Source organism: Symphodus melops (assembly GCF_947650265.1).
Source record: "Symphodus melops genome assembly, chromosome: 12".
Taxonomy (NCBI): Eukaryota; Metazoa; Chordata; class Actinopteri; order Labriformes; family Labridae; genus Symphodus; species Symphodus melops.
In genome coordinates this window covers 14060251-14077015 of record NC_136702.1, presented here as the reverse complement: position 1 = coordinate 14077015, position 16765 = coordinate 14060251, and the positions used below count along the sequence as shown (strand labels likewise).

Here is a 16765-nt window from a genome sequence, read left to right as displayed (position 1 = left end):
TAAACCAAAAACAAAATAAAAAACTTTTGGTGTTATTATACTCTCAGTAAGCTGGGGTGGTGGGTAGTTTTGTTCCTATACCCAAGCCTTTTGAGTGAACTCCCCGGCAGCCTTTTCTTTGGTTCAGTGTTTTCTGGGTCTCCTGAACAATTTAGTTTAAAGTCAGCTATTTAGTTTAGAAGGGTCCTTCGTCTCCACACAATTTATTTGTCCCCCCCGGACCCCTCACCTGTGTCCCACTTCCCCCCTTTCCTGCCAAGGTCTAATGTCAGAGTTTGACTTTTACAGAAGGTAATTGAATAATCCTGCTGTAGATAAAGCACAAATACGACTTTATCAATTAAATGAGCACGCTAAAAAGGCGAACGAGTAGACAGACGTGTGGTCTCATTTACGTCCTGACGATTTGCCTTCAGCCCGTCCTTGTCTGTTTGAACAGTTTCTCAAGATGGATTTCAGTCTCATTGTTATGTTTGAGGGAGGACAGCCAGCAGACAGCCAGAGGACTGTCAGACTTCGTGACGGGATTCACTGAGACTGACTGAAGTAAATTCCATCTGTGAGAAACTGTGAAAGAAAGAGAGACTAAAGAACTAGTTCTTTTCAACAAGCAAATGTACCTTAAATAGACGGAGCATTCATACAGCAAGCCTTCTTTATTTCATCATTTTGAACTATGACGACGAGATGAAGCCAAAGTGTTGAGACAACACGTCATGCTCTGATTTAGCAAATGTACAAGTAAAAGAATACACAATTACATGTGTTGTCCCACATAATGTCAACATGCTTCTGTCTTTGCGTTGTTCCAGAGAGGGAAGAAATCAATACGAAAAGGCTTTTGGAGTCAGTTCGAAGACCTCTTTCAAGCTCTCTACAGGTAAGGAGCTATCGTGTGCACACGCACACATTCCTCAAACAGAGACAACACACATCCTTGCTCATCTATATTCTGTCTCTGTCTCTTCGTCTAAAGCCTGTCTGTCACTTTCTTCCCTGTTCCCCCTAAAAACACAGACTTGTGGGATTTATTAGGAGTCAGGGGATGTCTGAGGTTGAGATGAGGGAGAGGGTGTGGGCAGTGACGTGAGGAAGCTCGGAGCGAGGAAGCGAGAAAGAAAGGGGGGGGGGGGGGGAGAGAGAAAGAATGCATCTGCCGCTATCCTTGAGGTCTTGTGTGTTTATGGTTATCTAATGCCCACAGTTTTAACGCTTCACCGATCTGCTGGTCAGCACTTTTCAGGGGTCACACGCTAAAAGTTTCACACTTTGCTGCTAATTGGACGCGATCGACTTGCCCCGAGGCTTTCTACTAGGAGGCTGCCAGTCTCAAAGGAACAGAAACCATCAAAGCTGACACACAGAGGAGTTACGTGCTAAAACATCCTCTCTTCTTGTCCTTAGCGGGTCTTGATATGTTCAAACACTGTCCTGTGATGCCATGGTGTCTGATGTGCAGATAACAGAGTGAAACTGCACTTCTCAAATATGGAACTATAATAAAATGTACCTACGCAAATAGACAGATCTATAAATACATTATTTTTTTTCAGTCTTAGCGCCCCAGACAGATAAAAACAGTGGAAGGAAGCAGAACAAGATGGATTAAGACACTGTTAACTAATATTTATTTTGTTTTATTTTAAAATTGTATTTCCTCTACCCATATTTTGTTGTTAGATGTAAATTGTTTTTGGGCTTGTCACTGAACGGAGCCTCCTGCACATGAATTTACAATCTAGCTTTAATTGATTGAGAAATGAAAAGACTCGGTGAAAGAATTCCCGCAGCTGCACACAATTAACTTAATGTGGAGGAGCAGTTGTTTGTGCCTGTTGATTTCTCCTGTGACCACTGAGGGTGAATTAGCAGGGGGGGGGAAACAACCGCTGAAGTCATTCACCCGGGTTCTCCGAACGCCGTCGCAGAAGCAGGGTGATTCAAAACTGGGTGGATGACTCAGACTCCTGTTTACTCATCGCCATTTAACCAGCCATGTAGTGCACCTGAATAATTTACAGCCAAGTCCAGACTGCAGCTTCAATTCTCTCATTCAGAAGGCCAGACGAGATTAAGAGGGAAGATCAGAGGGAGAGTGCTTATTTCGAGAGATTTCAAGATTCTGGTAAAAACAAGATGTTGCACAAAAGTTTTTTGCTACAGAGATCAGTGCTTATTATTTGCTTCACACCAGGGAGATGTGTCACAATTTTAAAAGCCTGATTCTGCAGAGCAAACATAGAGAGAGGGTTTTATAAGGAAATAGATGGAGTGATTAATGTGGGATGAGGCCTTTTTATATATTAAAGTGTACAATAAAATAATGAAAACTAGAGCATAACATGATGGTTTACACCGTGTGGAAAATGTATTCCATTGACTGATGTTGTTACGTCATATCTTTAGAAAATCTATTTTAATTTCACTCACTTCTGTTTTACTGCGTCCTTCAGCTTTCATTGCTAAAATGTGATAAACATATCAGTCGCCAAGATCAGCTTTATTTCTAATCATGGTGTCTGGGTTACTTCAATGCCCCACTCTATGCATTTACTCTATGCATTTTTGTTTCATTATATACAACTGTGGCACATTTAACAGAATGATACTGACTCAGAAGTAGAGCAAACTACAAATTTGCACTTCTTCTATTTGGGAACTGACCACTTGTAAAACTTGTGCCAAATCACTTGTCCTACTTTGGCACCCTCCTCTTTATGGGTTCAGAAAGAGAATAGCCAGAAAAGACACAAAAAAAGTGCTCCAGTTAGCACAGATTAAATTAATGTTCAGCATGAAACTAGGTCATCTCACAGTGGTCACACGACATGATTACACTGATGATGGACGTAATGATCTCCATTTGAACACACTTTAAATGACACCCCTCATGGCTGGAGAGACTGAAGCAACAGGACAAACTGCGATCGGGCAGCCAGGAAGCGTAATTGTGACAGTGGGTGCAGATATGACAGAGACCTGCGGGGCTGTTCAAGAATACAAGACATGTTCATGCTGAGGGCAAGCAGATCATATAACAAGTTGATTTTATAATGATGTAAACAACCAGAGATAACCATGCAGGACGTACTGTCCTCAAAATGATCAGAGACAGGAGGAGATAGTGTGCGTATGAATGTGTTTAATCAGGGACAGAAAAGGGCTGCAGATTTTATCGTTTGGGGGCATTCAATAACTCTAAAAAATGTTCCCAAATTAAAGCTGACAGTCTGCCGTTTGGCCTCACAGTCATTTCATCTTTTCACATCCAATGTAATCAGAGTCTGAGGCCGCAACAATGAGTCACTTTCAAAGTTCTCCTGGAGGTCACGGTGTCGTCTGAAGTTGTATCAGATGGCTGATCACTTTGATACAGAGGAGTTTGGATAAACGCAAATCTAGAGTTACAGAAGGCAGGATGCTCAGCGTGTGCGTGTGATTGTGCCCGTGCCCCATAGCGAGGCAGAGTGCTGGGTGATGAGGTGGAGATTCCTCAGAGCAGCAGTGGTCACCACAGGCTCTTCTATGCTGCTGCACCCTGTCTCTCTCTCTCATACACACACACACACCCACACACACACACACACACACACTCACTGTGTCGCCACAGGGGGTGACTTTTGGAGATGAGGAGAGGCACAGTGTGTGTGTTTGTAGACATAGAGCAAACAGTCCCTTAGGTGACAGTTTGATAAAGAAAGTTTAGTTTCAAGTTTTGAGATGCGGTACTGCGACTGTCTGTTTTCTGTCTCTGTGTGTGTCTGTGCGTGGTTGTAGGTCTGATGAGGAGATGGTCAAATTTATGCAGTTAATGAACTCCATTTGGAACATCTGCGGTAAAGACGTGGTCACAGCCTTTGACCTTTCGCCTTTCAAGGTCATCTGTGACCTTGGCGGTAAGTGTGTGTGTGTGTGTGTGTGTGTGTGTGTGTGTGTGTGTTCTAATTTCCATAAGGTTGTGGGTTCACAGTGATTAACATTTAAAATTGTTGCTGTCATGTGTAAGCAGGAGAGACAGCTGGCCTGGCTACAAAAGCTTACACACAAGTACACGTATGTTAAACTGTACAGTTTGCACAATACACACACGGTCCACAGTGACCTTTATTATACTAGCTCCAGCCTTAATGACTCTTAAATCAGTCACGCTCCCCTAGACACAAAAATCAAAGTCACCTTCACTTGGAATTCCCCCTCTGCTGTCAGAGTCCCTGTATGACCAATTACTAAAATCAATGTGTAATAATTATCAGAAAAAAGGCTCCAAACGATGTCAAAGTTGGGGTCTGTACTTTCAGGGCTGGATGAATACATGAACAAAAAACAAATACAGTCTAGTCTATGGTGCAATTGGTTGGTTGTTAGTTTTTAAATGGTATTTAGCAACAGTTTGTGCTGTGCTACCTGCTACTAAATTACAAAAGGCCCTTTACCTGCTGATATAATGATCAACATGTGAAGAAGCTGCAGCACAAGTGATGTGTTTGATCCCCGACTGCAGAGACATGTCCGATGTGTCCCCGGGCAAGACACTTAATCTCAAGTTTATCAGCCTCTGCCATCACTCTCTGAATGGGAAAGATGTGACTTTCAGTCGTCAGAATACTGAACAAGCCAAAGTCCATTTGAATCTTTACCAATAAAGCTTGTACTATTCTCTAAAAGTTGAAACAAATAGCAGATAAAAATAGTTGAGCTGCATGTCTTTTTTTTGTTTTGTTTTTTTGCACCGAAAAACTTGTTCTTCAGAGAGTTGGAGGCAACAGAGCGTTTTGCCCGCTGAGATCAAGCCGAGTGTCTGGCCATGTCTTTCAGAATAGTCTTGTTTTGTTCCCCCCACTCCTCGCCAGCTGGCGGCTCAAATTCATGACTTTGTTGTTTGACATGTGAGAGAATGAAAGAGTTCAACAGTTTGCTTTTGTTTTTGCAATGCAGACAAATACTTATCATAAAATATTTTATTATTTATCTGAAAAGGTTGCCTTAAATCTGAATTACATTAGTGAACCGATGGTTTGTATTTCTAATTGGTTGTTCGTGAATTGACTGTATGAATGTGAAGTGACACATCAACGTCTTCTGTGCAGACATTATAGTTTAAAAAGTAGCTGCAATGACAGATCTCTTCTAGTCTCCTTTAAAGAATTGTTTTTAATAAATAGCTTTTATCGCAGCAGGTGTCTCACAAAATGATTACACAGGGATCAAATAGCACAAGGTTAGAGAAAAGGTTAGGATAAAATTAGACTAAAAAACAACTTAACAATCGGAGGCCATGGCTGGCAAAGAAATGGGAAAAAAAGAGTTAAGAACAGAGCAGGATCAAAATGACAGGTTGGAAGTAAACATAAAAAAATAATTATTTTTTCTTTTATTCAAGAATGTTCATCTCATGCTGAAACACCATGACATGAATCAGGGGGAGAGCATGTCTGCTGAATGCTGTCCAATTCCTTTTCATTTTGTCTCTTCCTGTAATCTTAACGCTGAGGGAGCTGAACTTTGCCTTCGCTCATGAATGAAACCCCACAAAATCCCTACTGTGGTAAATGAAGTTAAAGGTTGACATAAAGGCAGACACTCAATCCCAGATTAATAGGAAATACTGTAACAGGTAAAATCCTATTCATCCATCATCTATAAGGTTTATTCTGTTTAAGCTCGCGGTTGGCTAAAGTCGTTTCCAGCTGTCAATGAGCGAGAGGCCTGGTGAACCCTGGACTGGTCGCTATGCAACCACAGGGCTAACATACAGAAACAAATAAGCATTCACACTCGCATCTACGGGATATTTAAGGTGTAGGTAAAAATGCCCCAACAAAATAAAGAAGAAACTCATCTACTGGTGTTTTTATAATACACAAGTGAGTCTCTTGTGTGTGACACCACAGCTGACCACACAGGGGAGCTGTGAAGCCATTGAAAGCACCTACTTACACACGAACACACAAACGCAGGTGTAGACACAGAGGCACATCCAAGACAGCCTCTCTGTCTCTTCTCTCCTCTACTCCGTGACTTTCCTGGCACGGGGGTTGTGTGTTCATGTTTATGCATAAAGGTGCATCACCAAAAGGAGTGTGGACAGCAGAAGTGTGAAAGGGAAGTGACTACAGTGTCCCAGTAAAACTCACTGGGCATCTGTTGTCTGCACACACCTGCTGCTTAGGTGCTCCCACTGTCTGTATGCTGCCAGCCGGTCTGTCTACCTGTCTGTCTGTCAGTCTGTCTCTTTGTACAACTTTCTACAAATAATAACTGACTTCATAGTCCTAAAGAAGGTGGTTTGTTCCTTCTAACTCTCCTATAGGAAGTGATTTAATGGAAAGCAATGTGACATTTAACGCACACACACTATAATGATATGGTTTGTTTAAATAAATAATAAACTTAAAGGTTACTGGGACTTAAAGAAAAATGTATTCACGGTAGTGAAGCATAATGTGTTTTTTTTTATAATTCATGTAACTACACCAAGAAAAGTCAGACATGGGCAAAAATGTTCACATGGTTAACAAAAGCAAATGTCAAAAAATGTATCACAAATGTATGTATTTTTTAAGCTGCACAAGCACGAGTAAGTATGATCGATCTGTCCAGAATTCCAGACTTTTTCCTCAAACAGAAACTTAATAACATCTTTTATGAGACCGAGCTTTCGCAACCTTGGAGTACTGACCCCATTTAATTCTAATGGGGTCGCTGGAATCTTTTTCATTGATCAATAACAAATACACTGCATTTTAAAATATATTGATGCAGGCTCTGGGCCAGAGCCAATGCCCAAACAAGACGCTGCAGAGTCTTTGTCTGTCATCCATTTTGCAGAAATGTCATCCCAGTCTTTCTTTCTCTGTCGACATAATGGAATGGACAGAAACAGCCTAAACAAAGTCTTAACTGAATGTTAACTTGTCACACACTATTACATTATTAACATTTTTGGAGGACCAAAAAACAGTGTGTTTTGGATATCTGGGATTGTCAGAGTTTTGTGAAGTAAAAGTGGGGTCAAGAACCCAAAAAGTAAGAACCTCTGTTTTCCTGCAGAAAAAAGCCTCTGTCACACTCCATTACTCCAGACAAACCTACAATTGTTTTCTCCGGCTGATGAATACTCCACATTTTATTCAAACTAAACTTAATGGGTAAAATCAGAGAAGTTCCAATTCACTGGTCAATAGATAATTGAATTTAGATGCAACACAAATCACCTGGTGGAAAGCCTACACAACCAGTATTCTAAGAAGTTTATTCAAGGCAAAACATATTGATGTGTAAGTATGGACTTTATGAAAACACCAAGATCTGCTTGTAGTGGTTTTATTTAATAAACAATATACATCTGCATATACATTTCTTGGGGTAACATGCAAATAATATAAATGGACAGAATAAGCAAAAATCAAAGACAAGCAAACAAAAACAACAACAGACAAAATAACTCCCAAACACCCATCAAAGGATTTACTTAAAAAAAAACCCTGATGCAGCAGGCTTTGCTTTGGGTCTTCTACTGTGTATTGTGTTGGTTTTACTCCTCCTAGCTGCTCTTTGATTTTTTTTTTTCCACTGACGACCCCTGTTTGATGTAAGAGCCAGAGTACCTGTGTGTGTTTGTGTGAAAGAGAGAAAGCCTTTATAAGAATACGGACGTACAGTAGCAGAGCAGCAGGTCATGTTAGGAGGAAAGCACTGCTGGGCTTGACTGTTTGACCTGTAGGCTATATACAAACAAACACAAAGTCACACACACACACACACACACACACACACACACACACTCACACACTATTTGGCTTTGTAGGTTTTCAAAGTGAGATCCCATGATCCTGATTCCCTCTTCTTACAGTCATTCTTTTTTAAATTTATATTGCGTAATGAAGCATGACTGACAATAATGCTGCCAAAGAATCAAGTTGAAATCACATCGTCACAATAAATCCTACTTATGTCTTAGTGAGTCATTTATGTTTTTGTGCCTCGGATTTCCTTATGTTACACTAAAATAACCATTTATTTCTATTTGGATAAATCAGTAATGAGTAAGTACTTGACAGTGACAAGGAAAAACGTTGACACGCAGAAAACTCGAGCAGAACTAGACTCATTAAACGACAGTCGACAGAGAAGAAAGAAAGAATGAGATTGAGTGAGACAGACAAGTAGACGCACACACAGCAACAAAACGTTGAAAAAAATGGGACAAATTATAATTACAGTGCAAATAATTTGAGAACATAATATATTCTCAAAACCAGACAAGGGAGCACAGAATCCCGTTGAGATTTCAGATGAGCAAAAAGCCTTAACTGGACATGAAGGCAAAGAGAAGACAGGAGAAGCTCAATGTGCCAAATTTTCCAGCAGTTCAAGCAAGTGTTGTAGGCCACACTAACAGAGACCAAGACATATACAGACCAGAGTACTCTGAGACCGAGACACGACGGAGAAATTTAGGGACCAAGTCAAGTCCAAGACAAAGGCAGGGCAAGACCAAGACCATGAATATCAATGCATCAAAGTGGACGTATCTTATAAATCAATTTAAGTTTTTTTTAGACAGAGGTATTTATTTCTAATCACAGTATTGACTTGGAAAAAAAAGGTTGTCAGTGTTGGTTTTAAGTGTCATGATTTTAAATCCGGTGTACGCCCAGTCTGAAAACAAGACAAGGCCGAGTAAAAATTCAAGACGAGACCTTCACAATGTGAAGACCGATCGAGTACCACAACACCAGTTAAAGTCTACAGCAACATAGCCTTTAGGCTGGGTCAAGGCAGCATTTACCACACTTTTATCAAAAAAAATAATTTTTAGATCTACTTTTTTAAAAACACTCCCACATCCAAGAAATTGCTGTCTGAATCAGGTGTTAGAGAGAAGGGAATGACAAATGGTAAAGTGCTGAGGGCCAGTGTAAAACTAATGCCTCCAGCTTTGAGGACTATAGCTTCTGTGCATAAGGGTGTGCAATATAACAACTTGGCTATTTGATGCCACAGGACATGCTTTTAAAAGAGAACCATGACCCATTAATCTAATCTGTAATTGTCTTGAGCTTACCCAAAGTCTGGAAGCAATGGCAGAAGACTAAGTTAGTCCAAGTGTCCTATACCTAGCAACACTTTCTAGTATGGAGACCCTAAGGCGTTCTCAGGCCAGGTGGGTTATATAATCCCTCAAATGAGTTCTGAGACCGACCTCAGGGTCACCTCCCTGTTGAACAAACCTTCAAAGACAGGCGCCCAGAAGAGGTCCTTATCAGATGCTGAAAACCACCACAGCTATACTCCTTTTGATGAAAAGGAGTTGCCACTGTACAACGAGCTCTCTCTGGATGTATGATCTCCCTACCCCATCTCTAAGGCTTGGTGTAGCCACCCTATAAAGAAGAATCCCTCTGGCCTCTTGTATCTTCAATCTTTTAATTACTACCAAAACCTCATCGTCACAACTGATTAGTTTATTACATTTTATAGCCTAAACATATCTTTGACTCGTGCAGAAATTACAGCCCCCTTGCAGTTTTCCTACTTTGGGTCTAGATTAAGGGCATTTTAACTTGTCAAAGGAGTTAGGATGCACATAAATATTGTAGATGTGTATTTACCAGCCTGTCCTTCACCAAAAAGCAACTCCACTGGTCGTTTGTGCATGCGTCAAATTACGACCCATATTTACGTTTTCAAGTCAAGTGATCCTCTTGCGGACGTATAAATAACTTCGATCTGGTGAATGTGTTCGTCATCGAATGACGTTTGACCCCTAACCCTAACACCGCCCTGGAACAATCAGCGGTACCCTTCGATTATCGACGGTCATAACTATAATTTTTTTTTAATATTAATGGTAATGTAAATATTAATGCCACACACAGTTAATCCAAGTCCAAGCTAGCTAACTTTTTTCCCAAAAGAATACTTAATTACTACTTACCTTGGTAAGCGCATCAAGCAGTGTGACGGTGCAGGGCGACGATTTACTGGCATTTCTCCGTTCGCCGGTAGGGGCGTTAATTTAGGAAATGCTCCTATGGGTTGTTTTTTTTAGGTACGTGACAGACGACCTCTATGGTCGTATAGGTTGGCGGACTTGTTGGGATTTACTGAAATCATTTTTATTTTTTTTAGATATTTGATTGAAAAACAAGAATGTCATAATGGCCTGAGAGAAAACTTGCACTATCTCAGAAAATTAATTCCCTGAGAACCTTCAATGTACAGCATAATTCAATTTTTAGAATAATGCATTTAAATGTTCATACACAAATACAAATTAAATCAATTTCATCCCGATAACAATCAAATGGGACGCACATGATTGTGTTTGCTTTTAGTAGGAATGTTTCTGAATAAATCGTCCGTCTTTCAGCCACTTTAAATTCAGTTCAATTCAATTCTGCTTTATTTGCATGAATGTTAGATGAACCATATTCCCAAAGCCGCCTCATACAAATCGTGCAAATAAATAATGGGTATACCTGAGAGCAACTGTTCCACTCGTGTGACTCAGAGTGCTGTGTGTGTTTGTGTGCACAATTTGCTTGTGTCTGATGCACTTCCTTAATGAAGGTTGAGTGTATTCATTGTGCTAAAACTACATGTAATTCTTCCTCTCTCTACTGCTCCCTTTTTTCTCTAGGCTGCAGTGGAGCATTAGCCAAACAGTGCACGTCAGCCTACCCAGAATGCACTGTGACGATCTTTGACCTCCCCAAGGTGGTGCGTACATCGAGGGAACACTTTGTCACTGAGGCCGACCAGAGGATTAGCTTCCACCAAGGTAACGTCATCATGACTGGGTGAATTCACTTGACATCACTTACAGCCAGTTTCAGAGCAGAGCTTTATACACACACACACACACACACACACACACACTCAAACAGTTGTGGACAAAAATAGAAATTGTCTCAGAGGTACTTCTCTGAGGATGAAGTTGGATGTTTTGAAAAAATGTTTTTTCTCAAAACACTGAATGGAATAATTTTGACTGTATTAAGAATTGATTTTAAGCTTACAAAATGAAGTGGAGTAATAATAACTTTGTTTGGACTTGTATAGTTCTTTTTTTTTTCCCCGCAAAAAATGTCCTGAGGTAGCGTGAGGTTCCATGTGACCTGGGTCTGTCCAGTAATGTGAAGAAAGTGAGGAGTGGAAAGTTGCAAAACATAAAACCTTATGCAATAAAAGTCAAAATGTGCCTGCAAGTGCCTCGGCTAGAAATGTAAACTAGGCCAAATGTAGTGGTGAGACAGTAAGTTTAGTCTTTATTTTATCGGATGCCTCCTTTCATGTCACTTTGCAAACAAGGAATACAGATATGCAAACAAAAGAAGTGGCTCTTGGCACACAAGTTGTGGGAGAAAGTGGACGCTATTTGTCTTCCTGACACTGATTTATGAAGCATAAACTCCTGGCAACTGTGACTCAGTGGTAGAGTCAGGAGATCATAGTTTGGAGTTTTGTTTTCTTTGAAATAATAAGGGCAGATGTGACATTTGAATCCCAATTGAATTTCACCGGTGAAAATTCTGAGACATGGTTTTGAGTTACATCCTGTTTGCCACCATCAACCTTGATTTCCTTCAGAAAGTCTAATGATGAGACGGAAATCATATTTTAGAGAGTTTTTTGTCTTTCATTTCAATGCAATACCAAAGACAGCGAGATTGGATATTTAAAGTTTAGTGTCAGACTTTACAGCACACCCCATCCTGTGTTATTGTTTCATGAATTTGAAATTGTATGAAGAACGAACGTGTGTGCTTCAGTATATTCATCGACTATTAGATTTATATATCTATACAATCACCAACTTTGGTGTAAAAAAACAAAAGCATGAGGAAGTTTTGATACAACCACCTGTACATTGCCACGTTCACGCAGCAAGTTGGATTGACAACATTGTGTACTGAACAGTTATATTAAACATTGTGCTTTGTAGTGTCAGTTCTCAAGCACAGTTTCTAATGTGGGAAAAAGTTCCCAGCAGCCTGTGATCTTCAAAACCCCAGATCCAAAATCAATTCCTGCTTCTCCTCTTGTTCTCAGCCATAATAGTGTTAAACACAGTGGCAGGTAAACCCTGAAAACATTGATTAATGGATTTCTATCTTGTGTAATAAAATAAGTGCAGCAGTCTCTGTGCTTGATTTTAAATCATTTTGTTCATGTTACTGGAGGGCTTATCAACAGAATTAGCAATCATGAAATAATTAATTCCGATATGACCATGTCTTTGAATATTCAGTCCATTTTGGGCCATTCGAGGCAAGAGTGTCTCTGCATGGTGGTATATGTTTGTGTTTGTTTGTTTGTTTGTGTGTTCAGGGGACTTCTTCAAAGATCCCCTGCCAGAGGCTGACCTCTACATCCTCGCCAGAATCCTCCATGACTGGCCAGACGAACGCTGCATAGAGCTACTCAGTCGAGTCTACAAAGCCTGCAGACCGGGTCTGTGTGTGTGTGTGTGTGTGTGTGTGTGCTAGTTGTCTATGAGTGTAAAAGGGATGAGTACGTCTTTTTTTTCTTCCCCTGCTTGAAATGAGATGGCAGATTGTATCCAACAACGCAGCTGATCCCAGAAAAATCTGTCCCTCTGACTTTGATCAAAGACAGAGACACATACACACAAAGGCAGCAGACGCTCTCGGAAGGGGGAAAAAAACATCTCATTTTTTTTGTCTGTGTGTCTCCACATAAGAGGATGGAAAGAAAGAATTAAATAAGTAGGGGAAATGATGTGAATAATACTGTCTGCATGGTCCAGATTTTCACTAGCCTGTTTTATTGCTACAGTTTGGTACAGGTTGGTAAACACTCATCATGCTGACATTAATACAGCCAACCATTTCCATATGTTTTAAGTGGAGTGTAACCGGATGTCAATAGTTAGCTAACAGTGTGACCTCATAGCCGCGGGACACAGTGTCGACTGCTAATAAATTCAACAAAGAAGAACGTGACAAAATAAACAAAAGGCAACAATGGAGGACTTCCAGCAGATGCCTACAACTCCGCAGTCATCCATAGGGATGCTGGGGTTCGTTTTTCGACTTGATTACTGCAGTTGCACGGGAATTGACAATTCTTTTGACCAATCAATTGACTGCAGTTTGTCTAGCCTTCAAGGTCAGATCAACACACCTTGAAAAATCCACCTGAAGGGCAGCAAAAGAATAGGGCGCTACGAACTGGTTATTTTGGTATCATTCCCAATAAATACTGCATGTTACAGAATGAGCCACCTTTCCACAACAGACTTCCACAACTGGCTTTTCTTGCTCTTACAATATAATAATTTGAAGTAAACCATTTCATTTGGCCAAACTTGTAATTAGCTAAGCTACAGCAAGATATTTTGCATATCTTTTAGGGAGGAAAAGGAAAGCAAGTACAGCGAAAAACAGGAAAAAAAAACAAGGACTCAAATAAAAAATACTTTGTTTTGTCCTGCAGGTGGTGCTGTGTTGCTTGTGGAAGCGTTGCTCCATGAGGACGGTTCTGGTCCGCTGACAGCGCAGCTCTACTCTCTAAACATGCTGGTACAGACTGAAGGCAAAGAGAGGACAGCTGCTCAGTACGCCGCCCTGCTGGCTGCTGCCGGCTTCACCAACATCCAGCATCGCCTCACCGGTAAAATCTACGACGCTGCGCTAGGACACAAAGAGCCATGAGGCTTAACAATTCATGATTTCTGGAAAATCACGTTTTATTATTGGACTGCAAAATTGTATTTCTTTGGAAACATGACTTTAAAGCTTTTCTAATAATAGCTTACTGTTAACTAACTTGCTAAGATATCAGTAGATCTGCTGAGTTACAATTGTGCTCTTAGTGAGATTATAACAGAATCACCACAAAGTGCCCAACATCATTTAAAAATAACAACTGAAGCCTTCTCTCCTGGAGCCAGACTTGTATTCTAATTATTACATACCAGAATCAATTCTTGCTAAATCTGCACTTGAGGATGGAAGTCACTATTTACATTATTAATCCTCCAGTCTGCTGTCCTGTGTCATCTTCTCACTCAGTCTTTTGACACGTGTAATATTTGTTTATTGTCTGTCTTTTGTTCTCTGCGTGAAACTGCGATGCTGCTGTCTTGGCCAGAGCTCTTTTGAAAAAAGAAATCTTGTATCTGACGAGATCATTGTTCATCTAGTTTAATTTTCATTACTGGAAGAAATCGCCAGCACTTTGATTCTTTTTAACCATTAAAATATATTTTAAAAAACAAATTCAAAGTGGAATTGACTCAGTAAGTTCATTTGGCTTAATTAAGTCTGTGGTAGCCAGGAATACTTGTGTATATTATAAATGCAAAAGTTCTGTTTTAGCTATCTTTAAAATCCTAGAATCATTTTATTTGAAGGGCCAATATGTAACTCTGACACCTAACATTTAAAATGGGTACTGCAGTCCAAGTCCAAAATATTGAATCTCTTCTCACTCCTCCAAAGTGTCAGTGGACACCAATACATAAGCTTCAGTATTGAACCAGCTCTGCATCGGCCTACTTTTCAAAAGCATCTTCAATATTAATCCTAGTTTTCTACATTGAGTTCATTAGAAAAATGACTTTTTAAGTTGGGTAGAATCAGTGATATCTAAACTAGTTCACGTGCCCTCTTTCATCCCTGCAAACCAAACCCAACCTAAACCGAATATGCTGCATTTCCAAAAAACATTCCTACGATTTAGACTATCAAGTAGGATAGTTACCATGTCTCCTTCTAAATCTGAATGATTAGCCGTACCCGCAAAGGTCAACCTGGATAAGACGCTGTGCAGGGGGAGCTTTCAAGCTCGTTGCTAAGAAGATGAGCTTTCTCACATATCTGTTCTCATCACTCAATGTGAGCCCTGTGTCTGAACCCCCCGCCTTACTGTTCTTAGCAGCCTATAAAGCTGTCTTTGTACTGTGTTCTTTGTAATGACTGACGTGACTCAATAAATCGTCTTCACAGTGGCTCACCCCTTTATTTATTTCACCCCCCATCTTCCTCTGTGCACAGGATGCAGATATGAGATTTTTATTAAATCTTAGCCTGTCATTGTGCGCGGCCTCTGACGTTGGCTCGGAAACATGTTATTGATCAACAGCACAATGCTTGTCATCGAGAAGCCGAGTTGAAATCCCAACAAGCTTTAGGAAAAATAATTCATTTTCAGCACCACATTAATACTGTCATTTATTTGGGCATTAAATGAGCCTGCCAAAAAATAATTGCACAAACTATCAGTTGCCTGCCTGTGTAGCTGAAAAAGATCATTATCAGCCTGCAGACAGCAATATTGGCTGAACCTTGCTCTGCATTCATGAGACTGTTCCACTGCTGTTCGTCTTCTCTCCTCTACACACCCACTCGTTCTCACTGCCCTCTATATCCTCGGCTCTCCGTCCTTTTTTCACAGTAATTGTGAATTAATCAGACTTCAAAGTGCAACAAATTAGAATTGATGTCAAATCCTTGTGGACAGTTTTACAGACAGTGGGCCTAATGAAGGGAAATGAAGTGCTGAGGCTGAAGACGGCTTGACCTGTGCTGAGAAAGCAACGCAGTGCAGTATTTCTAGTGTTATGGTGGTTAACTAATACTGTGAAGCATTGCTGAAACTCATATGAGTTCAAGTCACCAGCAGCCTAGATTAACAAAACAAGTTCTTGCACCTTTTAAGACTCATTGAGTTATGTGAGAACAAATTTGAATGACTTCAAATCTGCAATCTTCCTTCTAACCTAATTTTCCTTCCCTGTAATTATTAATCCTTTTCTCAAACTTAAACCAGAATAGATAAGAACAGGCTTCAGAGTTTTTTAAGTCTTTGATAAAACAGGTAAAAAAAAAAAAAAGAAGAAAGAAGTTAACTTCCTCCAGATGAATGTATCCCACTGCTACTGCTATTAATGTAATACAGACGTCTGGAAATCAATTCTGTTTGATTTTTCTGATTATTCACAGCAGGAGACACGTCTCCTTGAATTATAAAAGAAAGGCAGCTCAGGACATCAAAGTGAAAAAAAAATATATAAAGCTGTGTAAAGACTTACTGTGGGGAGAATCATCAAAAACTATTCAGTCTGGATTTGAAACAACAATTTGGTCCAAACCTTGCTCTTATTTCTTTTCACCTGCAGGGCAGTAAATCATCCATAATTCTGTGAGAGTATCTCTCTTCAAGTTTGTTCCCTTCTCGCTTTTTTTTTTGTCAATGATTCAGACTGGGGTCAATGTTTTCCACTTCAGCAGAGAGGGTTGCATATATTCCTCCTCTCTTCTGTTCACTTCCATTTACTACTCCATCTCATGAGGCTATTATTGTGCCCAGCCTCAAGTTCAACCTGAGTGAGTTTTATGGATGCTTCAAGAAAGTTAACGCTATAAAAGTATGGGAATATGATGGAGAAGAGTGCAGACAGGTGAACTTTTGACTTCCAAACTACACTGCTGTCCGACACAAAAACGTATTATCAAGCAAAAGAGCTCAAATTACATTTAAGCAAATAAGCATGATGTAAGGCTTACATACACTCTGGCTGCACATCCGTGAGACAAATCTCCCCGTTTCACCACATCTGATCTGGTGACTGTGGAGGCCATTTGAGTACAACACATTCATTGTTGTGTTCAAGTCACAGTTACCGTTGCCTGTCTTTCATCAACAAAGCATTTTCCCCAGAGAACTGCCTCTCACAAGATAATTTCTCTTTTTCTGACCAGTTTTATGTAAACCCTTGAGAGAGTTGTACGAG

The 16765-nt window shown here is 40.2% G+C and overlaps 2 protein-coding genes and 1 long non-coding RNA gene across 3 annotated transcripts in view; 2 read left to right on the top strand and 1 right to left on the bottom strand.

Annotated features, from left to right (window-relative positions):
* Nucleotides 1-16765, top strand: part of LOC306832794 (E3 ubiquitin-protein ligase SH3RF3-like) — a 294881-nt gene that overhangs the window by 139881 nt on the left and 138235 nt on the right. The gene's annotated exons all lie outside the window — the stretch shown is intronic.
* The window catches only part of LOC306832807, a 159943-nt gene that overhangs the window by 106329 nt on the left and 36849 nt on the right, over nucleotides 1-16765 (bottom strand). The window lies entirely within an intron of this gene.
* asmt (acetylserotonin O-methyltransferase) lies at nucleotides 772-14249 on the top strand. Its single transcript, XM_079358247.1, is given in 6 exon segments — nucleotides 772-850; nucleotides 853-880; nucleotides 3778-3896; nucleotides 10646-10786; nucleotides 12337-12459; nucleotides 13465-14249. Coding segments are annotated over 6 exon segments (693 nt in total). The 5' UTR covers nucleotides 772-786; the 3' UTR covers nucleotides 13683-14249.